Source organism: Saccopteryx bilineata, chromosome 4 (assembly GCF_036850765.1).
Source record: "Saccopteryx bilineata isolate mSacBil1 chromosome 4, mSacBil1_pri_phased_curated, whole genome shotgun sequence".
Classification (NCBI taxonomy): Eukaryota; Metazoa; Chordata; class Mammalia; order Chiroptera; family Emballonuridae; genus Saccopteryx; species Saccopteryx bilineata.
In genome coordinates, this window is record NC_089493.1 from 265,175,074 (window position 1) to 265,202,544 (window position 27,471).

Here is a 27,471-nt window from a genome sequence, read left to right on the forward strand (position 1 = left end):
GCTAGCTCTTTTGAGGATTTGCTCCAGGATCGCTGGCTCCCAGAAGTCCAGCCCTTCTACCCCTACTCTCTCACTCCCTTACACAGCACGCCATAACCTACTTGGGGATGGGGGAACGCGATTCCCCCTTGATGCAAACCCCCTGACCCAGTGCGCTTCAACGCACACCTGAATCATGTCAATGTAAGAAATTTCCAAACCTGTAAGAATTTTGAGTTTGAGCCAAACTGTCAACAATTGTGGGGAAGCAAAGTCTCAAGAGACTGAGAAAATGCTCTGGAAAATGATTGTTTCACCACTTATTTTATACATAAAAATCAAAGGGAAAGACATAATGGGAGGGGGTTGCATGAAATTGATTGGCGAATGATTAGAGAGGCGAGAGAAAGCAAAGCAGGGTGAGGGGGTATGGGGGGGGGGAATTTCTGGGATTGGATAAAAAGTAAAAATGTACATACTGAGGCCCTGGCCAGTTGGCCCAGTGGTACAGCATCAGCCTGGCATGAATATCCCGGGTTCGATTCCCAGTCAGGGCACACATGAGAAGCGACCATCTGCTTCTTCCCCTCCTGCAGCCAAGGTTCCACTGGAGCGAGTTGACCCCTGGCACTGAGGATGGCTCCATGGCCTCACCTCAGGCCCTAAAATGGCCCCGGTTGCAATAGTCCCAGATGGGTAGAGTATCGCCCCCTAGTGGGTTTATTGGGTGGATCCCAGTCAGGGCGCATGCAGGAGTTTGTCTGCCTCCCAGCTCATTTAAAAAAAAAAAAGATGTACAAACTGAAACTTCTTTTACATAGGCAAGAATAAGATAATAGTTAACATGATAATAACAATGAGGGTGTTTGTTTTCTGCTCTGGTGGGATGCCTGCCCTGAGGGGGGCAGGAAAAGATTACCCTTATATTTCAAAGGCATGTTTTCAGGTACCATTACTGTAGATGCAGAAAACACAGGATTAAGGTAAACATTGACTTTTGTTTAAAAAAATTTACCTTCCCAGGACATGACTGCCCACCAGGAACTGCTTTTATTTTTTATTTATTTATTTATTTTTTTTCATTTTTCTGAAGCTGGAAACAGGGAGAGACAGTCAGACAGACTCCCGCATGCGCCCGACCGGGATCCACCCGGCACGCCCACCAGGGGGCGACGCTCTGCCCACCAGGGGGCGATGCTCTGCCCATCCTGGGTGTCGCCATGTTGCGACCAGAGCCACTCCAGCGCCTGAGGCAGAGGCCACAGAGCCATCCCCAGCGCCCGGGCCATCTTTGCTCCAATGGAGCCTTGGCTGTGGGAGGGGAAGAGAGAGACAGAGAGGAAAGCGCGGCGGAGGGGTGGAGAAGCAAATGGGCGCTTCTCCTGTGTGCCCTGGCCGGGAATCGAACCCGGGTCCTCCGCACGCTAGGCCGACGCTCTACCGCTGAGCCAACCGGCCAGGGCCAGGAACTGCTTTTAATTAGAAAGTTTTCATTTCAGACCATCCTGTGTGGTTACTTTAGGTCCCTGAGTCTGCGAGGCCACCATGCAGGCTTTCCCCGAGCTCGTCAGGGTCAGCGTGTGGCCCCTTTTTTGTCCACACACGCCTGGGGATTTTGCTAAGATGCAGATTCTTAGGTCTGGGGTGGGCCCTAACACTCTGCCCTTCCCACAAATCCCCAGGTGATGCCAATGGTGTTTGCAGACCACATTTGGGGGCAAGCATTTAGGTCAAGGGTCTTTCTGTACTTCTCAGACCCAGAGAAACAGACCCTAAATATACTTTACACATTTGCCTCTTTGCCCATGTCAACACATTTGAACCCCTCGCCTCAACCAGACCCAAGACCACAGAAAGCCTTAGATGCAGCATTTATTGGCTCCAATCAGTTTATGCTTAACCACCCTGCCTAGCAGGTACCATTCTATTTTGCCTCTGGGGATTCCAGGAGTCAGAGCAGAGAACTAGCAAAGCTGGCATTCTGCAGCGAAGGCAAATCTTACCCAATGAGAAGAAGAGTCAGATCTAGAATGAGGTTGGAGCCAGATTCTAGTCTGAGGAGCTGGGAGATCTAGAATGAGCTAAGGGCCAGCCCACTGAGGGGCTTTAAGGCCCTCAGCAGAGGAAGCATGACCTCTTGCCCTGGAGAGAGAACCATACGTTTGCTGGGCACTCCCAGCTGGAGGCTGAGGCCAGAGCCTGGGGGAAGAAGGCAATGTGGGAGAGTGATATGAAAATGTGAGAGGCAAAGATGCAGTTCCCCTCAGAAGCAGGAAGCACAAAGCAGGTCCGAGCCCTCCTGAGGCACCCCTGGCACACATGCCCTCAGATGAGCTTCTCTACGGTGACTTCAGGCCAAGATGACTGTTGCCCAGACTATGGCTCAAGACCCAGCCACCTCTGGCCTTCAGGCCTCTGGCATGTGGACATGTGGCTTTCTGCTTGCTGCTCCTAGGAAAGGGGGCTAGAAGTCCTTTAGTCCATTCCTCCCCATCCGCCCACCTCAGATCAGATCCAAAGGGACCCCCAAGACCCTTGCTAGCCTAGAAGTAGAGCTAGAAGCACCTACCCCACTTTTGCCCCTAGCTTTTGTCTTGGCATCCTTGGAAACATGACATTATAGTTGCAGCTGGGAAGATGAGCCTTGCAAGCCCCAGGAAGAATATGCAACATAAAGCCAGAGAACCGTAGGCTTGCCTTCACAAACCAGCCTGGCTTCTCCACTATGTAGATAGGCAGACTCACACTAGAGCAGGGGTCTCAAACTCACGGCCCGCGGGCTGCATGCGGCCCGCCCACCAATTTTGTGCGGCCCATAGACTAATCAAACTTCGTGGATTAGTCTGTGGGCCAGTCTGCGGCCACACAAAATTGGTGGGCGGGCCGCGAGTTTGAGACCTCTGCACTAGAGGCATACCGCTACCTAGAGTATGCTATTTGAACCCATGGCTCTGTTTTACAGGGTGTCCTCTCCCCAACACAGCCACTTCCAATTCACCCCCCTCTGTAGTCACTGTACTACATCCCTGAGGTTACTTTCTTCTTTTATTTAGAACCATTCACAGGTCACATCACACGGTGGAAAGCAGCCTGATGCCACCTGGTGAGACCCAGGACAATGGTGGCCAGAGTCAGAGATACCGCCATTGCCAGGCCTAACCCCAGCATCACAGAGGTGAGAGAAGAAGTTGACTCCTCCACACCATGGTCACCAGCCTTGTCCAGGAAGATCAGAGGTCCCACTGTGACATCTGCCTCTTCTGTCACTGAAAGACAAGATCTAAAGGTCACCTTAATCCCTCACCAGAAATCAGGTTAGGGGTTTTGCTCTGCCTCAGTAGGATGAACTAGGCTTTTTTTTCTTTCTTTTAATTCATTTTAGAGGGGCAGGAGGGGAGAGGGGGAGAGAGAGAGAGAGAGAGAGAAAGAGAGAGAGAAGGGGGGAGGAGTAGGGAGCATCAACTCTCATATGTGCCCTGGGCAAGCCCAGGGTTTTGAACCAGCGACCTCAGCATTCAAGGTCCACGTTTTATCCACTGTGCCACCACAGGTCAGGCCTCAGTGGGCTGAATTAGGTTTACGTTTTAAGTGAGAAGGCTCAAAACTGAATCTGCAGGGGTAAGTATCCTTAACTGAGGGAGAGGGGAGGGCAATAGCCCTGTGGCCACCCTGAGACCTACCCTAGGACCTACCGTGCCTGCGACTGCGGGAACCAGACTTTTGCTTCTGTCCCACTAGTCTCCTGGTGCGACCTGGAGTGCCACAGCTACCGCTGTTACAGCACTGACAGATGTCAGCAGTGCCTTCTACCGGGGACCAGCTGAGAGGAAAGACAAGAGATTAGATGACTCTGTTGCCTGCAGGAAGCCGTTTGCTGATAATGTTCCTGCTGGGGAATAGACATGAGGGTGGCCGGTTAGGGTTTCTCCCTGAGCCATAGCCAATCTTGTCTCCTCACCTCTTGGAGGACTTGCTGAAGGAACAGGCTTTGTTTAGTTGGTCTGGGACTTGGTCAGCTGAAGTGACCTTCAGATGGCAGGTGATATATATCTGGAAGTAAAAGCAGCTGTTACTAGGTGGAGTTCTAAGCTGTGTCAGTAACTTTAATGAGTCAGTTCTTATATAACCCTCAACCTTTGAGGGGCAGGGAAGAAGAGCTTCATTTTAGAGATGGGGCAATAGAAGGTCAGATTAACTTGTCTAAAACTTCAGGGCAAGTAGAAAATTGGATTCTGAATTGGAACCCATCATCTTAATTGCCCAAGTCTTTCCCAAACGTGTCCAACCATTTAGCGTGCCCAACATGGGCCCATTGAGTTGGAACCTTGGGGTCAGGGCCAGGAATCAAGCCCCAAAGGGCCAATATCCCCCAGACCACCTGGGGTAGGTGGAATTTTGATAAATCCAGGCCTCAAGTAAGCTCTGCTCCTCTTGACAGAGGCATCCTCAGTCAGAGGTCCTATTTTATATTCTACATGGTCCATCAACAGTCCCTGCTGACCCTGCAAGAGCCTGGAAATTCCACCTTTTCTCTGAAGCCTTCTGCAGAGCCACAAAACCTTGGCCGCCACCTAGTGGCCAAGTAAACCATTGCAGAAACTTGAACAAGCCAGGATGCACGTCTATCTGCCCCATCAGAGAAGGGTGGGTCCCTATTCCAGGAAGGGAACTGCTGTTATCCTCTGCTTCTTCTCAGTATATTCTTCTGATGCCAAATGAGGCCTAAGATCCTAGGATAGTTCCCCATTAGCTCTTGAATAAGGTGTTCCTTCTCCCTTATGCCATGGCCACAGTCAGCCAGGCCATTTGGCCCACCTTTGAGAGAGAACCCTCCCAGAGTTCAGGCGACCTTCCATTGATTGGCATTGTCTTCTGATCTCTTAGTTACCTTCCAATCCCTGGAGATGCAGGTGCCAGCTCAGGTTTACCCCTGCTGATGACCATCACCTGTATAAAACCTTATGCCCATCCTCTCCACTGGACCACTTCTGAAGTTTACATCAACTCTCTATTCCCAAAAGGATACTCTAGCCTGTGACCAACAAGGCCACCAATGGAGGGACTAAAACCTCCATTCTCCCTTTTCCCCCAGATCCATTCAACTCAGGACCTGTCATCAGAAACTTCGGGACATCTCACTAACAGCTTTAATTCCTGCCCTTCCTGCTATCCACCAGTCTCTCACAAACCATTTCTGTTCTCAGCACGGAACTGCTGGGCAGGGTGAGGGAGCATCAACGTCCTCTTCTCCAAATTCAGACTACTTGCCCCTAATGCTTTTGAGCCTCTGGTTCAAGTGGTTTACACACCTGGCTGATTATTAGAGTCACCTGGGAACTTAAGTGGCTTTTGATGCATTTTCAAGTAAAACAAGATAGACTAGTTGATGATGAGATAGTGGGTATATAGGCATTTACTATAAAATTCTTTCAGTTTAATGTTAGAAGATTTTCATAAGATGTTGGAAAAAGGCAATGCCAGGACCCACCCCGATTAAGTGAAAATATTTGAGGTGATATATTAATAATGTGGCCATGGCACAAGGGAGAAGAAACACCTTATTCAAGAGCTAATATCAATGTTTTTATGACCTTTCCAGGTAATTAGTATAGAGCCAGAGTTGAGAACTCCTGCATTAATCACTTCCCCCTCCTGACCAGCTATTCGAAACTTTATACCCTCCCCTCCCCACTTCTATCTCGGGAAAGTTGTTTAAAAGCTATTTGGTTTTTATTTGTAAGATTCTAAGCCCTGGCCGGTTGGCTCAGTGGTAGAGCGTCAGCCTGGCGTGCAGAGGTCCCGGGTTCAGTTCCTGGCCAGGGCACACAGGGGAAGCGCCCATCTGCTTCTCCACCCCCCCCTCCTTCCTCTCTGTCTCTCTCTTCCCCTCCCGCAGCCGAGGCTCCATTGGAGCAAAGATGGCCCGGGCGCTGGGGATGGCTCCTTGGCCTCTGCCCCAGGCGCTAGAGTGGCTCTGGTCGCGACAGAGCAACGCCCCGGAGGGGCAGAGCATCGCCCCCTGGTGGGCAGAGCATCGCCCCTGGTGGGCGTGCCAGGTAGATCTCGGTCGGGCGCATGCGGGAGTCTGTCTGACTGTCTCTCCCTGTTTCTAGCTTCAGAAAAATACAAAAAAAAAAAAAGATTCTAGCAGCACTTTCTGACTAGGGGCCAGTCCCATCTACCTGTGCTTCCTGCCCCATCTGTCTATAGCTCAGGTATGAGGAGCAGTCCATTATCTTAGCTCCCATCTCTTAGTTTCAGGTGAGCTTTCTAAGCTTAGTGGTTCTGAAGAGATGTCCCCCAGAGCAGCAGCAACAGCCACTGGAGACTTGTTAGGAATGCAGGTCATAGGCTCCGTTCCAGACCTATTGAACCAGACCCTGGAGGCAGGGCCCAGTGATCTATTTCAATAAGCCCTCCCGGTGATGCTGATGCAAAAAGTCACTGGTCTCACCTATGGTCAGGGTCAAGATGCTACCTTGTATGAAAAGTTTATGCTCACTTTCCTTGCCCTTCTAGAAAGCCTCCAGGAAGGCTGACACCTGCTTTTGTCAGCTCCTTCACTCAGCCCGCCATCATCTGGGTTCTGGCTCTGCTGACTTTGGCAAGGACAAGATTAGTGACCTGGTCACCAAATGTCATGGTTGTTGGTGTCCATCCTATTTGAACTGTCAAATAAGTCTCCTGGGTTCCTATTTTCCTAGTTTGTTCTATTTTTAGGACTCCTGATTCTCCCTCTATCCTTCAAGGGTTTTCTAACTATCTAAGGGATGGTCACCCATGCCTTCTCCTTGAAACTCTCTCTAGAGCCTATCCATGGCTTTGCCTACTTGGCAAGTTGCCGAGTTACTAGGATGGGGCAGAGCTATCAAGTTATTACTTGAGGAAACAGCTAGTGAGCTAAAACATCACAATAAGGTTGATCAGCCTGACCCCTAAAGTTCAGTCTTATTTCGGGTTATTAAAGAAAGGCATTACCATGTTTCTGGAGTCGTTAGCAAAGTGGAACACGTCCACTGTGAACTGAAGAGTCTCTGGCCCCGGTCTGGGTGCATTGAAAGCAGATGAAGCATCGGAGAGGCCATCCACGAGACAGCTTTGAAGAGAAGGAAGTGAAGAATGAAGTTAAAGGCCGAGAAAGGTGGTGTAGGTTATGCTGTTATATTGGTTACCCAGAAGGGCAGCCCAGCTCTGACCCATGGAAGTCCACGATGGTGTGATAAGGGGAGGCATTCCGATTTGGCGTGGGCGTGGCCACACAGTGGTCCACAAACAGTCGCAGTGGCACATGGCTGCCAGTGTGAACTTCAGCCTGGAGGTAGGCTATATCTCCCAGCTGGAAGGTGAAGGATGTCTTCCTGGAGCTCCAGTTCTCTGAAGGGCAAAGACAGGGGTGAGAGACTCTCTCTGGCCGAGCTCTCCCTGCCAGCTCCCCATGCCTGCCCTCCTTGCTTACCCTCCATCAGGTGCAGGGAGAAAATCAGCTTCTCCTCCAAAAACATGGTGGTCCTGAAGGGCACCCAGGTAGGCAGGATGGCCTGGCTGCTCACATTGCCCTGCCTGGGAAGAGAATAGAGCTACCCACACCTGACATGGGGCTCACCCAATCTGGCTCCACCATGGAAGGGATTCCACTTCTACCCTATTACAAAGTCTTTAGCTTTGACCCAGCCAGGCAGCTAGGCAAGGCAGCTGAACAGATACACGAAGTCTGAGTCTGTCCCTTAACCTTGACACCTGTGAGTGGGCCCTCCTATCCATGAGGACACCCGAGCTGTAGCATGAAGACAGATATCTTAAGTTACTTTGGTTTCAAGACCCACATCTGCTCCTTGTTAAGGGTTACCCTGGAGGCTCAGGTTTGGGGTCTCAGGCAGCAGTCCTCTCTGTACCACTCAGGATTCCTGAGGCCAGTCCCAGAGAAGGAAGTCCATCACAGATACATGCAGAAGTATCACATTCTTGAACCAGTGTGATACTCTTGAGCCAATACTGGGACAGGAAGTTCCCTAGAAGCAGTCAGATGTCTCCGGACATCTGCCTTGCTTACCCTATGGAGTCTCATGGCAGAGGCTACTTTAAGAACCAGACCTCAGCTAACTGGAGCCAGGATAAAGTGTCTCCACTTGTGGCGGACCACCCCACACTGTCTGCAGCCATCAGGCCAAGTGAACCAACATTCTCAGGTCAGTCCTAAGCAGAGTAATTTTAAAGTGAAAGAGCCAGGATCCCAGGAAGTCTTCAATCTCTGGCCAATAGGAGGGCAGGCTCAGAGTCCTGTTCTTGGCACCTGTGTCCCCACCCAGCACTGTCAGGCGCCCAGCTCCTCCAGCTCTCCTTAGCTCCCTCAAGCCAGCTGCCATGGGTCACGTGTCATCTCATCCCAGTCTCCCAGCTGGTCGCACCAACTCTCATCCCTCTCCCCTACCAGCTACCAGAGGACCTTCGGGTTGAAAATCAGTTTTTGCCCTGGCTGGTTAACTCAGCTGGTTAGAGCTTCATCCCGATACACCAAGGTTGTAGGTTTGAGCCCCAGTCGGGGTACATACAAGAATCAACCAATGAGTGCATAAATGAGTGGGACAAAAAAAAAATTTGATGTTTCTCTCTCCCTTTCTCTAAAATCAATATACATTAAAAGATCAATAAAGAAAAGGGATAAATTTCTAAAAAAAAAGAAAGAAAGAAAGGAGGAAAGGAAGGAAGGAGGAGAGAAAGAGAAAGAAAAGAGAAAGAAAGAAAGAAAGAAAGAAAGAAAGAAAGAAAGAAAGAAAGAAAGAAAGAAAGAAAAAGACCAGTCCTTACTCATTCTGCTTGGTGCTTAGGGAGGGGCACCCGCTGACTTGTGAGCCTGAATACCTTCACTGTATCTCTTGGCCTTTAGAACCCACCTGTTCCCCTCCCTTTCTTGGCCTGTAGGCTCCAGGCCCCCAGCCGTAGCCCCTACTAGTGACACAATGCCCTCCCCTGAGATGTGTGTGGCTCTGCCTAGACTGCCTCAGACCCACCTGCCCCAAGGCCCCCATCGTGGATCTTGTTGTTCTGGGAACCCCTCCCTGAACTCCTCTGAGGGCATCTGGCTCATCCCTGTTCCTGCATGGTGTCAGCACCATCCTCTCCTACCTGCTCCCAGAGGGCAGGGATTAAGGCTCACGTGCTCTGTACTCAGTTCGGCATAGGACTCTGCATTGTGTTATAAGCCACTGTCACCCTCTCCTCACACCTCAGTGCCCCAAGTTCACAGGCACTGCTTAGTGCTCACGGCTTGAAGGGCTCCCCCCAGCCACACACATGTACTGGGTTAAACTACAGGGAAAGCAGGTTGTGTTGCTCAGGGCTTATACCTCTCTCTACACTCCTGAGAAAGTGTTCTCAACTCTGAGGGGGCCTGGGCTGCGCAGCCCTGCAGCTTTTACCAAGAGGCAGCTGTGGCCCAGGTGCATTTCAGAGGCTCGTAGACTCAGCAGGCCCCCAAATCTACCCAGGGCTGAGGGCAGTACCCACAGCACAAGCCCTTCCCACTTCTTGCAGCCATGCTGCCAGATGCTGCTGAGAGCCTAACGATTGCCAAGAGGCCTCTGTACCAGGGGCAGCGACAGGCACCTCCCACACTGACCTGGGGAAGTGGCACTCGATGGGCACCTTCACGTAGTTAGTCCTTAGGATGGACAGGTTTCCAACAGGGTGAGGGTTGTGGAGCAGAAAAGTGTTATACACCAGGGCATCCTTGGTCACCTGAAAGAAAGAGGAGGGTCAGCCCCACCGGCTTCACCTGCCAGAGGTGGTCCCAACCTATGCAAGGAGGCATGGAGGGCAGCCTGGAGGAGGTGGAGAAAACATAAGCCCTGGACTCAAAGTTTGCTCTGCTGCTGATACATGGGAGAGTCTGGGCAGGTACCAACCACCCTCACACCTGTTTTTTTGCCCTTGAAGTGTTGATGGCACTGCAGGGGTCTCCCTCAGCTCCCTGTCAGGCATTGGCTGGGCAGGTACCAGAGGAGTCAGGCACGTGCCCCCCTGCTCAGGCTGCCACCCCAACCCCAACACACACGCAGTTTCCTTTTTCAGGGGAGGCCAGAGGCCAGACAAGTCCCCAGGATGAAGCCAGCAAGTTCCAGGAACTTGAACTCATTGCCACAGCAGCTAATACTGATGACACCCTCCCTCTGCTGCCCTGCTATCAAGCTCATTTCACAGAAAGCCCAATCGGTTCATTGGCTGCCTGAGGCAGGAAGAGCACAGGCAGGTGCTACTGGGGCGATTTGCAACCTCCCAATCACCTTCCTAACCCTCAGATATCCAGGGTAGAGTCCTAGCTTTCTATTAATTGTTAGATGTAAGCTAAAAGTTGTTGCCAGCAGCTGCCAGTTTCACTTAAGATTATAAAAATAACTGACCCTAACCAAATCTCACTAGCCTAGCCCCAAACCTGTTTCAGTCAAGTTGTAAAAATAAGTAACTATAGAAAAATAATAGGATTGTTTCTCTAAATTCTAACCTCAGGCTGGAAGGAATCTTCCACCCCCAAGGGCACAAAGAGACTGTCAGACTGATGGACAAGCTAACCGGACGCCAACAGCCTGCACCAACCTTTCCCCTATATAACCTCTCCCCTACCCTTGCTCGGAGAGGCTGCCCTTCTTAAGGTTCAAACAAGCCTCATGAAATGGTTCAAACAAGCCTCAAAGAAATATTTTTTGTTTTGATACCCTGTGACTTCTTTCAGTCATACCTAACATTGATGAGTGCCCCAGACAGACCAGTTGCATAATTTGTGGGGCCCATTGCAAAACAAAAATGTTCAAAAGTTAATTTCAGGACAACAGGACATTAAGTGTTGTCCTGAAGGACTGCACAGGTGTCATTCCCAAGAGGCCCTGAACCCAGGTGGTCCTTATCAGGCAAGATTGGGAACCAATCAAGGGAAACACTGCACTTGTCAGGCTCGTTGGAGTCATCTGGGACCTTAAAGATGCGAATGTCTGGCTCCCACTTCCGTTCTGATTTAGCATAGGATGTGGGAATCGGGAGTTTTAAAAGCCCCATCTTAGTATTAACAGCTGAGTCTAATTAATGCACAGGGTTTGGGAGTTACTAAACTAGAATAATTCCTTAAATACCTGCTGCACCCTTCTAGTCTCCCAGCCCTCTCTCCAGGAATACAAGGGGCCAGGAGACCTCAAGGCAAACACCCTGGGAGCACACCTAAAACCAGAGCTCCAGGTGGAAGGCTCCAGGGCTGGGCTCGTTGCCTCCCTCTCCAAACTACTAAGAGTTGGGTTCAGAGCTGGGTGGGCAGAAGCTGGGGTCCTGTTATGGAAGGGGGAGCAGGTTTTCTGTGAAGCAGGAGGAAGTTGGTCCAGGGGACCAAGGACCAGCTGGGGACCTGTGTGCAGGCCAACCCAGGCTTGCTGGAAGTCCTCTCCTAGTCTGAGGACAGCAGTTTCTTTTTTTAAGCAGTTTCATTATGATGTTGATGAGATGCCCTAGGAATATAACTCTTATTTAAATCAATTAGCCTACAGTAAAATTGGTTTCTTTATACGTACCTCTTTTTGATGAAAGTCACAGAAACTATTCATGACAGCGAGAACTTACTATATGTGTTGTGGGGCAGCTGTGTTAGGCTTGCTCACCGGTTTACCGGCTGCAAGCCCATTGCTGGATTAGTGTGTGAGCACGTGTCAGCACCACGTGTGTATGACCTATATAAGGCTATGGGTGCACTCAGGGGTATTGCAGATGCTCAGATTGCCTGCCCATCACTCTGAGGGGCCATTTTGCTGTTTGTTTGCCTGAGAGGTGGTTTGCACACAATCCCTGCCTATGTGCTTGTCCGCCATTGTGAGGCTTTATTAAACGGAATGGTCCAACCCTTTCCAGCTCCGCAGTTTTTCCTAGCATCTGTCCGAATCCAGTGTGGACCTGCCTGGCCTCTGCCACCAGCATCACGTGTACCCTGCCCCACCACCCCCACCTGAGGGAAGTGGTGTGGCCTGAACTACTTGGTTCTCCTCCCACACACACCTCCCACATTAAGCTTTCTCCAATCTGGCCCAAAATGCCCTGCCCCTCTAGACTCCACCCCACCTACCTAATTTGAGCAACTAGAAGCCCATCGCATATTACCAATGCCCAGCTTCGGGCCTCAGCTGCTCACCCACAAGAGAAAGGAAGCTGCTCCAGTCCCGTTGTGCACTGGTTACGAACCCAGACTCCCCCACCCCATTTCAGGCTGCCTCTTCCGTGTCTTTCCCCCAAGCCAGGGCCATGAAGGGGACCCACGCCTCACCTGAAGGCTGTTGCCACACTCATGTAGCCCAACTTCAAACCTGACCACATCTTTGGTGTCCGTGGAGTCCAGGGGTTTACAGTCGTCAGGGCCCAGGGTGAGGTCTGCAGGCCTGATGAGCTTCCCAGTACCAAAAAGGTCTTTGCTGACAGTGACCACAAGCTGAGCCTCCTGACACTCCACCACAATGTGGTGGGCCTCATCATGCATGAGGTTCTCAGGTTGACACAGCCATGGGCATCCCCAGAACAGAAGGCAGGTGAAGAGCCCATAGCTCAGCGCCATGATGCCTACAAATGCTCCCACTAGTAGCTGCTGGGCAGCCAGCCCCGCCTTCTTATACCCTGGACAATGGCCAGATGGCTCCCAGCTGGCCCCCTGCCCCAGCCAATCCAGTCAGTTAGGCTTTTTCTGCTCAAATTGCCCCCGCTTCATGCAGTAGCATGGGCAGCACCTGGAGCTCTTTAGAAATGCATGCTCTCAGCGCCCCTAGACCACTGAGTCAGAATCTGGTTTTTCGCTGTCTCCCCAAGTGATTTGTATTCACATTAAAGTTTGTGAAAAGTGGGCTGGCAGCCTGGTCAGTCAAAATTTCTCATCCCTTTCTAGAAACTCCCACCCCACATGTGTCCACCCTTTGCTGGCCCTGCCCTCATAGCCCACCAAGGGAGCTAAGAGCTGTCCCAGGTCGATGGGGGAGGCCAAGAGAAAGGTCTTGATTGAAGGGTTGGGAGAATTTGATCAGAGAAGGCAGGGAGCTCATCCCAAGTAAGAACAGGAGGAGGTATCTTTAGGAGTTGGAGGATTTTGTGGAAGGTAGGAGAGGAGGTCAGTTTAGGTAGAGGCAGCTGTGTGAACAGAGGTGTAGAAAGGGCCCTGGATGGGCTTGGGAGAAAACCCTAGGAGCTCAGAGATGCGAGGGCAGAGTGGCAGTTTATAGGGCTGGGGAGGATCATGAAGGTACTGGCTGAGAGGCTGCATTTTACTCTGTGGTTGAGAGATGCCACAGAACGGTGCGAAGCGGGTGAGTGATCCGGCTAGCTCTGCCTGGAAGCTGTAGGACTAGAGTCAAGGGTCAGGAAGCTAGTCCTGGTGGGAGAGGGTGGAGCAGGCCCAGCAGGTCAGTGTTTACTGAGGGCCTACACGCTGCTAAGCCTGCCTGAAATTCCTTCAGGAGGGAAAGAGAAATACAAAAATTAATGGCACTAAAATTCCTAGAGATAGAAGTATGTACTCACTTGTAAATGCATGCTTCTAAAGTAATTAAACCATAAATTTAAGTTGCTAAAATACCCCACTGGTATTTTTTTGTGTTGTGTGTGTTTTTTTAATACTCTGGTTCACTTGTGGGAAAATAAATAAATGGAGGGAAGAGATTACCCCCCACAACTTCCTCTGAGCTATCAACATGGGGTAGAGGGTAGAGATAGCCAACAGAGAGAAGCAGGTAGGAACTCAGAGCTCAGACTCCACGCTCACCTGGGTGGCCTACCCCTCTGCAGACTCTCCTCTGTGGGTTTCCTGTCTACCAGGCCCAGAAGGGGGCCCCAGATGTGGCCGGAGGCCCCTGAGGGGCAGCTGGCTGAGAGGCTGTGTCCTCAGAGTGTTGACCCACTGGGGAAGGGGCCTCTCCATGCTTGTTACCCACAGCTGTGTTTTCAGACAGTGCTGGTAGTAGGGTGGGGTGGGCTGGCGATGAGCGAGTGATCAAGACCTCCCTGAAGCCTCCTATTCATCTGCTCTTGTTCTCTGCCTCAGAGCTAACCCCCCTTAGAAGACTTCAGAAAAAATATATAGGAAGAAATTGGTGAGGGTGGGGTGAGGTATGTACTGGTTGAGAGAGTCTAGTTGAGGATAGCGGTGTCTTTTTGCATGTGGAGAGGTGGTAAGCCTGTGGTGGGGGTCTTGTGTTCCCCTTTTTTGGAAAAAGGACCAGAGACTACATTAGGAAACATGGCCAGTCCAACCCAGGTTCTTGTCTTTTGCATTTTTCTAGGAAGTGCTGCCCTCTGGTAGCCAGAATGCACCAAAGCCGTGGCCATCTAAGCATTTTTCTTAAAATTCCTTATTGCCCAGATGTTGGTTTCTAAATACTACATGTATTTCTTTGTAAAACAGGATCTAGGGCTCCTTGAAGAGTGGGCTGATTCCAGGTTAGGGCCAGAAAATACAAGGAAACTCTGGAACATCTTGTTAAGCCAAAACATTGTTCACAAAATGATGAGAAGGTGTCAAAAGAACACAGGAGCCAAATTGAATGGTTGTACAAATTGGGGACAGTTGTACATCAAAATGAGTAGGACATGAAAACTACACATTGAGCCTGGCCTGTGGTGGCACAGTGGATTGAGTGTCAACCTGGAATGCTGAGGTCACCGGATTGAAACCCTGGGCTTGCCTGGTCAAAGTACATACGACAAGCAACAAGCAAGCAATGAACAATTAAAGTAAAGCAACTCTACTTCTCACCCCCCACACACACAATCTGTAAAACCAATAATTAAAATATTTTTAAAAACCCAAACAAAACAAAACTACACAATAAATAAAATAAGAGCCCTGGCCGGTTGGCTCAGCGGTAGAGCATCGGCCTAGCTTGCGGAGGACCCGGGTTCGATTCCCGGCCAGGGCACACAGGAGAAGCACCCATTTGCTTCTCCACCCCTCCGCCGCACTTTCCTCTCTGTCTCTCTCTTCCCCTCCCACAGCCAAGGCTCCATTGGAGCAAAGATGGCCCGGGCACTGGGGATGGCTCTGTGGCCTCTGCCTCAGGCGCTACAGTGGCTCTGGTCACAACATGGCGACGCCCAGAATGGGCAGAGCATCGCCCCCTGGTGGGCAAAGCGTGCCCCTGGTGGGCGTGCCGGGTGGATCCCGGTCGGGCGCATGCGGGAGTCTGTCTGACTGTCTCTCCCTGTTTCCAGCTTCAGAAAAATGAAAATAAATAAATAAATAAATAAATAAATAAATAAATAAAATAAGAATCCATGAGCATGTATGCTGATGATAAGACCTACATAAAAACATGTAAGTGGGAAAACTTTCCATAAAAGGGAAACCTCGTTACAATAGAATGACAGTTAATAAGCATTTGCAATCATCATAGTAGTAATAGATTCAGGCAAAAATTACCAGCACATGTTAAAAATTAGTTGATGATATGACGGAGATATTAGTTAAATCTATGGTGATGATCATTTGCAATATATAAAAGCACCAAATCAATATGCTGTACATCTTAAACTTATATAATGCTATATGTCACTTACATCTTGATAAAACTGGAGGAAAAGCCTGACCTATGCTGGCATAGTAGATAAAGTATCAAACTGATAAGGCTAAGGTCACTGGTTCGAAACCCTAGGCTTGCCTGGTCAAGGCTCATGTGAGAAGCAACTACTATGCATTGATGCTTCCTGCTCCTTCCCCTGTCCCCCCCTCCTCTCTTTACAAAATCAATAAATAAAATCTTTAAAATGCCCTGGCCAGATAGCTCAATTGATAGAGTATCAACCAGAGCACAAAGGTTGCCGATTCAATCACCAGTCAGGGCACATACAGGAACAGATCAATGTTCCTGTTTCTCTCTTCCCTTCCTCTCTCTCTAAAATCAATCAATAATTTACTTTTAATCTTAGGGAAAAAAACTGGGGGGAAAGTTCTGGAGAAGGATAGTGGATTGCACAACAATGTGAATGTACTGAATACCACTAAATTGTACACTTAAAAATGGTTAAAAGGTAAAATTTATGGTTTGTATGTTTTACCACAATAAAACTAGTTGATGGAAATTTGAATGGGTAGTCTCACAGTTTCTCCTTAAAGCTGCCCTAAAGAGTCTTCATTAATTACAAAGGATTAAGTGGTTACTTTATAGTGGATAAATCTGTCAGACACCACTTCAGCCACATTGTCAAAGCTAACTAACCATTGGTTAGATAAACATTATCCCAATAGTGGGATAAACTGACATCAGATACCTCCTGATGAGAGGGAATGATACCCAGTGTTTAGGAAAAAAGCATGTTTGTATATGTACATATGTATTACTAGAAAGCCCGGCGGTCATACGAAATGACCGCTGTTCTAGATATTATAAATTGTAATTAAAATGATTTGTGCAAAGGTGTCTGCTAATTCAAACTGAATTACCCAGGGCAGGCGGCGAGGACGCCCCTTTGCTTACTGCCCCACGGGGTTTCCCCCTTCTACTTGCTTAATTGCTTAAAGTAGAGTGCAATGAAGGAAACCACTGGCTGTACATTTCTTAAGAGCCACCGCTAGCTCAATAAATAAAGGTGATTTAAATAATAAAATGTTAATTCACATGTCAAAGATCTCTTTGTACACAACATTTCTTGTATAGATCTTTCCATCATTTTTAAGCTCGCCTTGCAGAGGACCATCAATTATTTTTAATTTTACGTCCGTTCTTTCACGAACTCTTGAACAGGCAACATAAAGTTGACCATGTCCAAATGCAGGCTCAGGTAAAAAAATGCCAACACGCTTAAGCGTTTGGCCCTGAGACTTATTGATGGTCATAGCAAAGGCAAGTTTTACAGGAAATTGTCTACGTCTCAATTGAAACGGCAACCCTGTTTGAGATGGAACCAAATCAATTCTTGGAATGACATGTATTGCACCTTTAGAGGAGCCAGTCAAAGACTTAGCTATTATGACATTATTTTTCAATTGGAGAACCTCTAGTCTTGTACCATTGCAAAGACCCCTTCTGGTGTTAAGATTTCTTAACAGCATAATAATTGCTCCAATCTTTAACCTCAATTTGTGAGGTGGCATGCCAGAAGGCGGGACTATTTGAATGCCTTCTGGGCATTCAAATAGGGAACAACTACTTCTTGTTCCCTTCCCCCTCCTCTCTCTGTAAAATCAATCAATAAAGAATTTTTAAAACTATTAAAAATCATCAAAGAGGCCTGGGCTGGTTAGTTCAGTGGATAGAGTGTTGGCCCAGTGAATAGACGTCCCGGGTTCCATTCCTGATCAAGACACACAAGAGAACAATGGAGTGGCAACTTCACTCCATTGGCTAGTACAGTTACTCAAGCAACCAATAAGCTATCAGCGACAAACAGACACTTAAGCCGCATATAATAAAGATATATATGTACACACATGTGTATATATGAATATATGTATATGTGTACATACATATATACAGACAGACATATACACACAAGTGTAAAGAGATAGAGAAAGCATATGTAGTAAAATGTTCATATTTGCTGAATCTGGGTAAAGGGTAAACAGAAATTTCAAAATAAAAAGTTAAAAATAAACCCTCTCTAAGTTAGCTTCAAATGAAAGAAAAGACAATGGGATCTATTTTCAGAAGAAGGTTATTAACCAGTTTTCAAAAGCAGCTGCTGAAACAAAATATGAGGTTACTAAGCATAAAATAAAAAAACAAAAGAATTGTAAGATCTTTGAGGAAAACTTTATGAAACTTTATTGAGCCCTGGCCCAGTAGCTCAGTTGGTTAGATCACCATCCCCATACACCAAGGTTGCGGGTTCGATCCCTGTTCAGGGCACATATAAGAGGCAACCAACAGCCTGGTCTGTGGTGGCACAGTGTATAAAGTGCCGGCCTGGAACACTGAGGTCGCCAGTCAGAAAGCCTAGGCTTGCCTGGTCAAGTCACATACAACAAGCAACCAATAAACAGCTAGAGTGAAACAACTACTTCTTGTTCCCTTCCCCCTCCTCTCTCTGTAAAATCAATCAATAAAGAATTTTTAAAACTATTAAAAATCATCAAAGAGGCCTGGGCTGGTTAGTTCAGTGGATAGAGTGTTGGCCCAGTGAATAGACGTCCCGGGTTCCATTCCTGATCAAGACACACAAGAGAAGCAAACATCTGCTTCTCTCCCCTACCTTCTCTCCCTCTTTTCCTCCCAAAGCCAGTGACTTGATTGGTTTGAGCATTGGCTCTGGATACTGAGGATATCTCAGTTGGTTTGAGCGTCAGCCTCAGGTGTTAAAAATAGCTTGGTTGATTTTAACATTGGCCCCAGACGGCGGGGTGGATCCTGGTCAGGGCACATGCGGGAGTCCGTTCCTCTATCTCCCCTCCTCTCACTTAAAAACAAAACAAAACGCCCTGGCCGGTTGGCTCAGCGGTAGAGCGTCGGCCTAGCGTGCGGAGGACCCGGGTTCGATTCCCAGCCAGGGCACATAGGAGAAGCGCCCATTTGCTTCTCCACCCCTCCGCCGCGCCTTCCTCTCTGTCTCTCTCTTCCCCTCCCACAGCCAAGGCTCCATTGGAGCAAAGATGGCCCGGGCGCTGGGGATGGCTCTGTGGCCTCTGCCCCAGGCGCTAGAGTGGCTCTGGTTGCAACATGGCGACACCCAGGAGGGTCGCAACATGGCGACACCCAGGATGGGCAGAGCATCGCCCCCTGGTGGGCAGAGCGTCGCCCCCTGGTGGGCGTGCCGGGTGGATCCCGGTCGGGCGCATGCGGGAGTCTGTCTGACTGTCTCTCCCTATTTCCGGCTTCAGAAAATTGCAAAAAAACAAAACAAAACAATATAAAACAAAACAATATAAAACAAAACAAAAAAACATCAAAGATACCCTGGCTGGATAGCTTGGTTGGTTAGAGCATTGTCCTGGCACAGAGGTTGCTGGTTTTATCCTGGATCAGGGCACCTAACAGGAACAGTTTGATGTTCCTCCCTTTCTCTCTTTTTCTCTATTCCTCTCTCACTGAAATCAATAAATTAAAAAGAAAATCATCAAAGAATATCTGAATACACAAAGACATAGTCCATATTCATAGATGGGAAATGCAATATTATAAAGATATCCATTCTCCCAAAATTAATCTATAATGCCTATCAAAATTCCAACAGGTGTGTGTGTGTGTAACTTAGAAACTGATTCTAAAATTACTTGGAAAGACTAAGGGCATGGCCCAGGTGGTGCCACAGTGGATAGAGCATCTGCCTAGGATGCTGAGGACCCAGGGTCAACACCCTGAGGTTGCCAGCTTGAGCATGGGATCATAGACATGAATGACCCCATGGTCACTGCTTAAGCCCAAAGGTCATGGGCTTCAGTCCAAGGTTGCTGGCTTAAGCAAAGGGTCACTCACTCTGCTGGAGCCCTCCCCCCCCAGGTCAAGGCACATATGAGAAAGCAATCAATGAACAATTAAGATGCTGCAACGAAGAATTGATGCTTCTCATCTCTTTCCCTTCCTATCTGTTTGTCTCTTTCTCTCTTGCTCTCCCTCACTCGATAAAAAAAGAAAGAAAAAAAAAGACTAAGGGCCAAGCAAGGAAGATAAGACTTTTGAAGAAAATGATCAGGGAGCATTTGATATCTTGCTCCTTGGCATATATAGTCAGCATATAGTCAGTTTAGATCAAATAAATTCTTTTTTTTTTTTTGCCAATGGTGGTACAATTTTTTTTTTTTTTTTGAATGAGCCTTGCTGCCTCCATAGCAGCTCACCAACTTTTTTTTTCTTTTTTTTTTTTAATTAATTTATTTTTTTTTACAGAGACAGAGAGAGAGAGTCAGAGGGATAGACAGGGACAGACAGACAGGAATGGAGACAGATGAGAAGCATCAATCATTAGTTTTTCGTTGCGCGTTGTGACTTCTTAGCTGTTCATTGATTGCTTTCTCACATGTGCCTTGACCGCGGGCCTTCAGCAGACCAAGTAACCCCTTGCTGGAGCCAGCGACACTGGGTCCAAGCTGGTGAGCTTTTGCTCAAGCCAGATGAGCCCGCGCTCAAGCTGGCCACCTCGGGGTCTCGAACCTGGGTCCTTCCACATCCCAGTCCAACGCTCTATCCACTGCGCCACCGCCTGGTCAGACAAGTACAATTTTTTTTTAAGACTTTATTTATTCATTTTAGAGAGGGCAGGGAGAGAGAGAGAGAGAGAGAGAGAAAGGGGGTTGGAGCAAGAAGCATAAACTTCTCTATGTGCCTTGACTGGGCAAGTCCAGGGTTTTGAACTGGTGACCTCAGCATTCCAGGTTGATGCTTTACTCACAGAAAAATTTCTTTCTTTTCTTTTCTTTTAGAATTTATTATTTTGTTTGTTTGTTCTTTGTTTTTGTTTTGAGAGAGAGAGGAGAGAGAGTCAGAGAAAGAGGGGACAGATAAGGGAAGCATGAACTTGTAGTAGTTGCTTCCTGTATGTGCCTTGACCAGGCAAGCCTAGGGATTTGAACTGGCGACATCAGCATTCCAGGTCTACACTTTATCCACTGTGCCACCACAGGCCAGGTTAATTATTCTTTATAAGAGAGAGAGACAGGAAAGGAGGAAGAGCGAGAGATGAGAAGCATCAACTCATAGTTGCAGCACTTTAGTTGTTCATTGATTGCTCCTCATATGTGCCTTGACTGGGGGCTCAAGCCAAGCCCACTGCTCAAGCCAGTGACCTTGGGCTTCAAGCCAGTGACCTTTGAGCTCAATCTAGTGACCCTGCACTCAAACTAGTAAGCCTGAGTTTAAGCAGGCAACCTCAGGGTTTTGAACCTGGGACCTCAGCGTCCCAGATTGACATGTATCCACTACACTACCACCAGTCATGACAATTTATTTTAGTGAGAGGGAAAGAGATAGACAGACAGACAGATAGGAACAGACAGACAGAGAGGGAAAGGGATGAGAAGCATCAACTCATAGTTGCGGCACTTTAGTTGCTCATTGATTGCTTTCTCATACATGCCTTGGCCAGGGAGCTCAAGCTGAGCCAGTGACCCCCCCTTGCTCAAGCCAGTGACTTTGGGTTTCAAGCCAACGACCTTTGGGCTCAAGCCAGGGACCATGGGCTCATGTCTATGATCCCACGCTCAAGCTGGCAACCCCCACACTCATACTGGTGAGCCCATTCTCAAGCCAGATGAGCCTGCACTCAAGCTGGCAATCTTGGGGTTTCGAACCTGGGTCCTCTGCATCCCAGGCCGATGCTCTATCCACTGCGCCACCACCTGGTCAGGCAGGAGTATCACACTTTTTGAACAGAACCATGAAAGTGGAGAGCAATGGGGACTGCTAATTTGGAGAGGGTGGTCAGGAAAAGACATTCCGGGGGAGTGACATTTGAATGAGGTGAGGGACTGAGTTGTGCAAATATTGGGAAAGACAGCTCGAGGCCAAGGGAATTGCAAGTACAAAGGCCCTAAATTCAGAGCAGGCTTGTGTGTTCAAGGAAGGACAGGGAGGCCAGTGTGGCTACAGAAGAAAGAATGAGAGAGGGTTGGGTGGGAGGTGAGTTCAGAGAGGTGACTAGGGATCAATTCATGAAGGACCTTGTGGGCCTTAAGATCTCATTCTAACAAGAAGCCATTCAAAGATCAGAGCAGGAGAGTAACAGAATGTGATTTACGTTTCAAAAGGACACTTGGTCACTGTGTAGCGAATGCATTTCAAGGGGCAAGCATGGAAGCAATGAGCCCAAATCGGCAACTGTAGAAGTTCAGGGGCAACATGGTTCATGGGTTTCTCAGCCTCAGTACTATTGACAGTTTAGTAGGCCAGATAATTCTTTGTTGTAGAGGCCTGTCCTGTGCATTATAGGATATTTGGCAGCATTTACCCAGTTGTGAAAACAAATTATCTACCCTCCCCAGCTATGACAACTAAAAATATTTCTAGAAGTTGACAAAACGTCCCCTGGATGGTGAAATCACCCCCAGTTGAGAAATATGTTACTACATTAGAATGACATAGAGAAGGTAAAAAGAGGTTGGCTTTGGGTATATATATTTTAAATTTTTATTTACTGATTTTAGAGAGAGAGATAGAAGGGTGGAGAGAGAGAGAAACGTCGATTTGTTGTTCTACTTATTTACACATTCATTGGTTGATCTTGTATGTGCCCTGACCAGCGATCAGACACTCTAACCAAATGAACTATCTAACCAGGGCGGCTCTGAATATATTTTAAAAGTAGGGCTGAAAAGATTTGCTGATGGATGTGAGAAAAAGAAGAATCAAAAATGACTTCAGTGGATGAATAAAATGTGGTATATACATACAATGCAATATTTTTCAGCTTTAAAAAGAAAAGAAATTCTGACACATACTACAATATGGATAAACCTTGAGAACACTATTCTAAGTGAAATAAAACAGTCACAAAGGACACATACTGTGTGATTCCACTTTTATGAGGTACTTGAGTAGTCAAATTCATAAAGACAGAAAGCAGAATGGTGGTTGGAGGAGGAATGGGTATAAAGTTTTAGTTTTGCAAGATGAAAAAATTTTGCAGATAGGTTACACAACCATGTTAATACAGTATACTTAACACTACTGAACTGTACACTTAAAATGATTAAGATGGTAAATTTTATTTATTTTTTAAAGATTTTTAAAATGTATTGATTGATTTGAGAGAGAGAGAGAGAGAGAGAGAAGAGATGGAGTAGTGGGAAGCATCAATTCATAGTAGTTGCTTCTCCTATGTGCCTTGATTGGGCAAGTCCAGGGCCTCAAACCAGCGACCTCAGCATTCCAGCTCGATGCCTTATCCACTGTTACATGTATTTTACTACAATTAAAAATTAAATTAAAAATGTTAAATATTGTATTTTTTAAAAATGAATGCAGTTTCATTTTTTAGTGGCCAGTAAGTTCTGCTTGATTCTCAGAATGTGGCAGCTGCTGCCAGAAGGTTCCTCTGGGCATTGGTTGCTCCAACACAGGAGCACTTTCCCTTGGGATGTTTCTGCTTTGGCAGCCCTTAGGCTGGCAGCTTCTGAAAGAAGGTGCTGGACAAACATAATGACCCCTGGTTCTGGTCCTACCAAATTCTGTATCAGCATCAGAGCTTCACCAAACACACTCCCTACAGTTGTCTATGCAAAGATCAAAGAATGAAACTTCAGCGACTCTAAGGGGAAATATTTGGCACCTCTTCTATCTGGATTTCACTTTTGTATATTATGTGGAAATTGCATTTGTGACAGCTCAAATGCATTTCATAATGAGACTTTCACTTCACAACCAAGGGCTTTGCTGGATTTCCACTCTGGCCATTTTGCCTAGATACACACACCAAGAAAGAATAGTGATTTGAGTACTCTTGTCAGATTTAATGCAACAAATTTTCTGAGACTAGGGAGAGCTATTAGAAGTGCATTAGGGCTCCCTTCCCCAGTTTTGGCTTTATGAGCAGGATCTTAACCACTGGTTAAAATTATACATTGGCTAGCTGAGAATCTGCTTTCCCTGGATGGGAAAGAAGCTGCTTCCTCCAGACGACGGCGGCAGACCAAGGGATCCGGGAACATCTGACTAAGCCGTCATAGTGAAAGGTAAAAAAGGCCCTGGCTGGGTAGGTTACTTGGTTAGAGCATCCTCCCGATACACTGAGGTCGTGGGTTTAATCCCTGGTCAGGGCACATACAAGAAGCAACCAATGAATGCATAAATAAGTGAACAACTTTCTCTCTCTCTCTCTCTCTCTCTCTCTCTCTCTTCTTCTATCTAAAATTAATCAATAAAAAAAAAAAAAGCAGTAGTGGCCCACAGACTGACAAGCCTTGACATCCCTTTTGACCAGGAGACCAGATGAATGGCAAGGTCTTTAGAAGAAAACATGTACTGTCACCTCGATGGGAAGGATGTTATGAACAACTGTTGACTACCTACACTACCATTAAAATAAAAGAAAAATCCTCCTGGATCCATGCAAACCATGCCAAACAGACCCAAATCATGATTGCTCTCAAGACATCTGGAGGTAGTCCAAACAGCGGGCCTTAAACTAAAGTTTTCCAGGGCAAATTCAAAGATCCCAGAAGCAGACAGCACCACCAAGTGGACAGTTTTCCCAAATCACATATCAAGAAACTGCTTCCACTTATCCTCTTTCCCTTTTGACACCCTCCCTTGTGTATGTGCACTAAATACTCTGCCATTTTTATTAATAATTTTCTACATTTATTAATCAGAAAAACTAGAAATGCATTAGAAGGTCTTTTCATAACTGACCTAAATAGAATTATCAAAGCATTTGAGTGTGTCTGCCTCCCAGGAAGCTGAAGAGTGCAGGAGGCACTCTGCTTGAGAAAGGCACTCCAGAATGTGGAGGCCCAGGGAAACCCACTCCCACACTGTACACCAGGTTTTCCTACCCTCCAGCCAGCCCAGGTGCTTCCAAAGGATCTTTGCGGAGGTAAACCAGTGAATCAACCCTGGGCATCTGCAGTTCCTTATACCAGGAAAAACTGCTCGTCTGAATCCATTTTTCACACTTCAGGGTGATGATTTAGAGAAGTGCAAAAATATTCTGCTTGTATTTTTAACTATTAATCTGTTTTGTTCTTGTAAATCAGTTAAGACTTTTTTTAAAATGTTTTCTTTTAAAATAATTATAAATTCACAAGAAGTTACAAAGAAATGTATAGGGAAGTGCCATGTGCCTTTTACCTGACCTTCCTCAATGATTAGTTACATTTTACATAGTTATAGTACAATATCAAAACCAGCAATGTGATATTTGTCAAATGTGTATGTGATAGTTCTATAATTTCATCATATGTGCAGATTCCTGTAATCATCATGGCCACCAAGATAAGGAACTATTCAATCACCACAGGGCTCTCTCTCGAGCTGCCCTTAACAGTTATACAGTTACACCTCTCCTTCCCAGTCCCTAAACCCCGGGCATCACTAATCTGCTTTCCATCTCTGTAATTTTCTCACTTTAAGGATATTGTATAAATAGAATCATATACGGTGTAACCTTTAGAGATTAGCTTTTTCACACAGCATAATGCCTTTGAGATCCATCCAAATTGTTGCACATATCAATAGTGTGTTCCTTTCTGTTGCTGAGAATTATTCCATGGATTGGCTGTACCACTCTAACCATTTAACTATTACAGGATATTTAGATTGTTTTCAGTTTTTTACTATTACAATTAAAGCTGCTATGAATATTCCTATACAGGTTGTTATGTAGACATAAATTTTCCTTTCTCTGGAATAAATGCCCAGAGTACATTTTGCTGAGTTGTATAATTACGTGTATGTTTAGTTTAAAAAAAAAAAAGAAATGCCAAACTGTTTCCCAGAGTGACTGAACCATTTTTACATCCCTGCAAGCAATGTATCCAGTTTCTCCACATTCTTGTTAGCATTTGGTATTGTCATTATTTTTATTTTAGCCTTCTGATAGGTGTGTGGTGATATCTGATTGTGATCTTAAATTGCATCTCCCTAGTGGCTAAAGTGTTGCTGAGTTGGGTTTTTTTGTTTTTGTTTTTTTATTGTTTATTGACTTTATTTTTTATTTTTTATTTATTTATTTATTCATTTTAGAGAGGAGAGGGAGAGACAGAGAGAGAGAGAAGTGGGGGAGGTGCTGGAAGCATCAACTCCCATATGTGCCTTGACCAGGCAAGCCCAGGGTTTCGAACCAGCGACCTCAGCATTTCCAGGTCAATGCTTTATCCACTGCGCCACCACAGGTCAGGCTGCTTATTGACTTTTGAGAGAGAGAGGGGAGGGAGAGAGAGGAAGACAGAAACATCGACCTGTTCCTGTATGAGCCCTGACCAGGGATCAAACATACATTTTTGCACATCAGGATGACACTGCAACCAATCAAGCCATCAAGCCATGGCTTGAATATCTTTTCATGTTTTCATTTGCCATCTGTATATACCTTTTGGTGAAATGTCCTTTATGGATAGTCCATTGTCTAACTAGAGTGTTTGGTTTTTTAATGTTGAATTTTGAGAGTTCTTTATACAGTCTAGATAGCAATATATTAATTCATATATGTGGTATATGTACAGTGGAATATTACTGACTGAGCTATAAAAATGAATTAAGTACTGATACATGCTATAACATGGATGAATCTTGAAAATTATGCTAAGTGAAAGGAGTGGGACAGAAAAGACCATATATTGTAGGCTTACATTTATCTGAAATATCCAGAATAGGCAAATCCATAGAGACAGAAAGTAAATTAGTGGTTGCCAAAGGCTGGAGGGAGTGGGAAGAGAGATTGACTACTAATGGGTACAGGATTTCTTTTGGGGTGATGAAAATGTTCTGTAATTAGATAATGGTGATGGTTGTACAACTCTGTGAAACCAATGAGTCATACACCTTGAGCTTGTTTGAAGTCTCCTAGAGAGGGAGTGTGGATAGAGAAGATGGCCCAAGACGGAGCCCAGGACTCCCCTCACTTGTCTATCATGCTTTGCAATGGGCAAGTAACTAGATTTGGCCAACAAGACATGACAAGATAGTTGTTAGGGATTTTCTGGGAAAGTCTTCCTAGCTTTAAAAACAGGACACAAAATAGAGATGTTTATTTATTTATTTTTCTTCTACAGAGACAGAGAGTCAAAGAGAGGGATAGATAGGGACAAACAGACAGGAGCGGAGAGAGATGAGAAGCATCAATCATTAGTTTTTTGTTGCAACACCTTAGTTGTTCATTGATGGCCTTCACATATGTTCCCTGACCGTGGGCCTTCAGCAGACCAAGTAACCCCTTGCTCAAGCCAGCGGCCTTGGGTCCAAGCTGGTGAGCTTTTTGCTCAAACCAAATGAGTCCGCGCTCAAGCTGGCAACCTCGGGGTCTCGAACCTGGGTCCTCCACATCCCAGTTTGACGCTACATCCACTGTACCACCGCCTGGTCAGGCTTAAAAAAATTTTTTTTTAAAGATTTTTTTAGAGAGAGGAGAGAGAGAGAAAGGCTGGCTGGAATGCGGAATAGGAAGCAACAACTCTCAGTTTCTTCTTGCATGTGACTTGACTGGGCAAGCCCGGGGTTTTAAACCAGCACCTTCAGCATTGCAGGCCAACACTGTATCCACTGCACCACCACAGGTTAGGCAAGAGATATGTCCCTTCTTCTGGCTCTGAACATTCATGAGATACTCAGAACTAAGGCCACCATCTTGAGTCATGAGGAAAGTGACCTAAGAAGAGAAGACAACTTGCTAATGTTGGCAGAGTAGATTGATAGAAAGGGCCTCGGTCCCTGATGATGTCACTTTACTGAATTACCCAATCCTGAAATGGGCTTACCTCTGGACTTCTTGTTAAGTGAGATAAAACCCCTCTTTGAGGGACTTTGACTTGTGTTTTCTGTTACTTGTAGCCAAAAGCACTATTACTGATAGAGTATCAGATGCTGCTGAGATATCAAGTAATACAAGGATAATGCAGAAACAGTA

The 27,471-nt window shown here is 46.7% G+C and overlaps 1 protein-coding gene across 1 annotated transcript; it reads right to left on the reverse strand.

Annotated features, from left to right (window-relative positions):
• Nucleotides 1-3,024: 3,024 nt before the first annotated feature.
• On the reverse strand, nt 3,025-12,556 carry ZP3 (zona pellucida glycoprotein 3). Its single transcript, XM_066276828.1, is given in 8 exon segments — nt 3,025-3,245; nt 3,672-3,799; nt 3,938-4,029; nt 6,958-7,075; nt 7,176-7,353; nt 7,436-7,539; nt 9,596-9,714; nt 12,272-12,556. Coding segments are annotated over 8 exon segments (1,245 nt in total).
• Nucleotides 12,557-27,471: the final 14,915 nt, after the last annotated feature.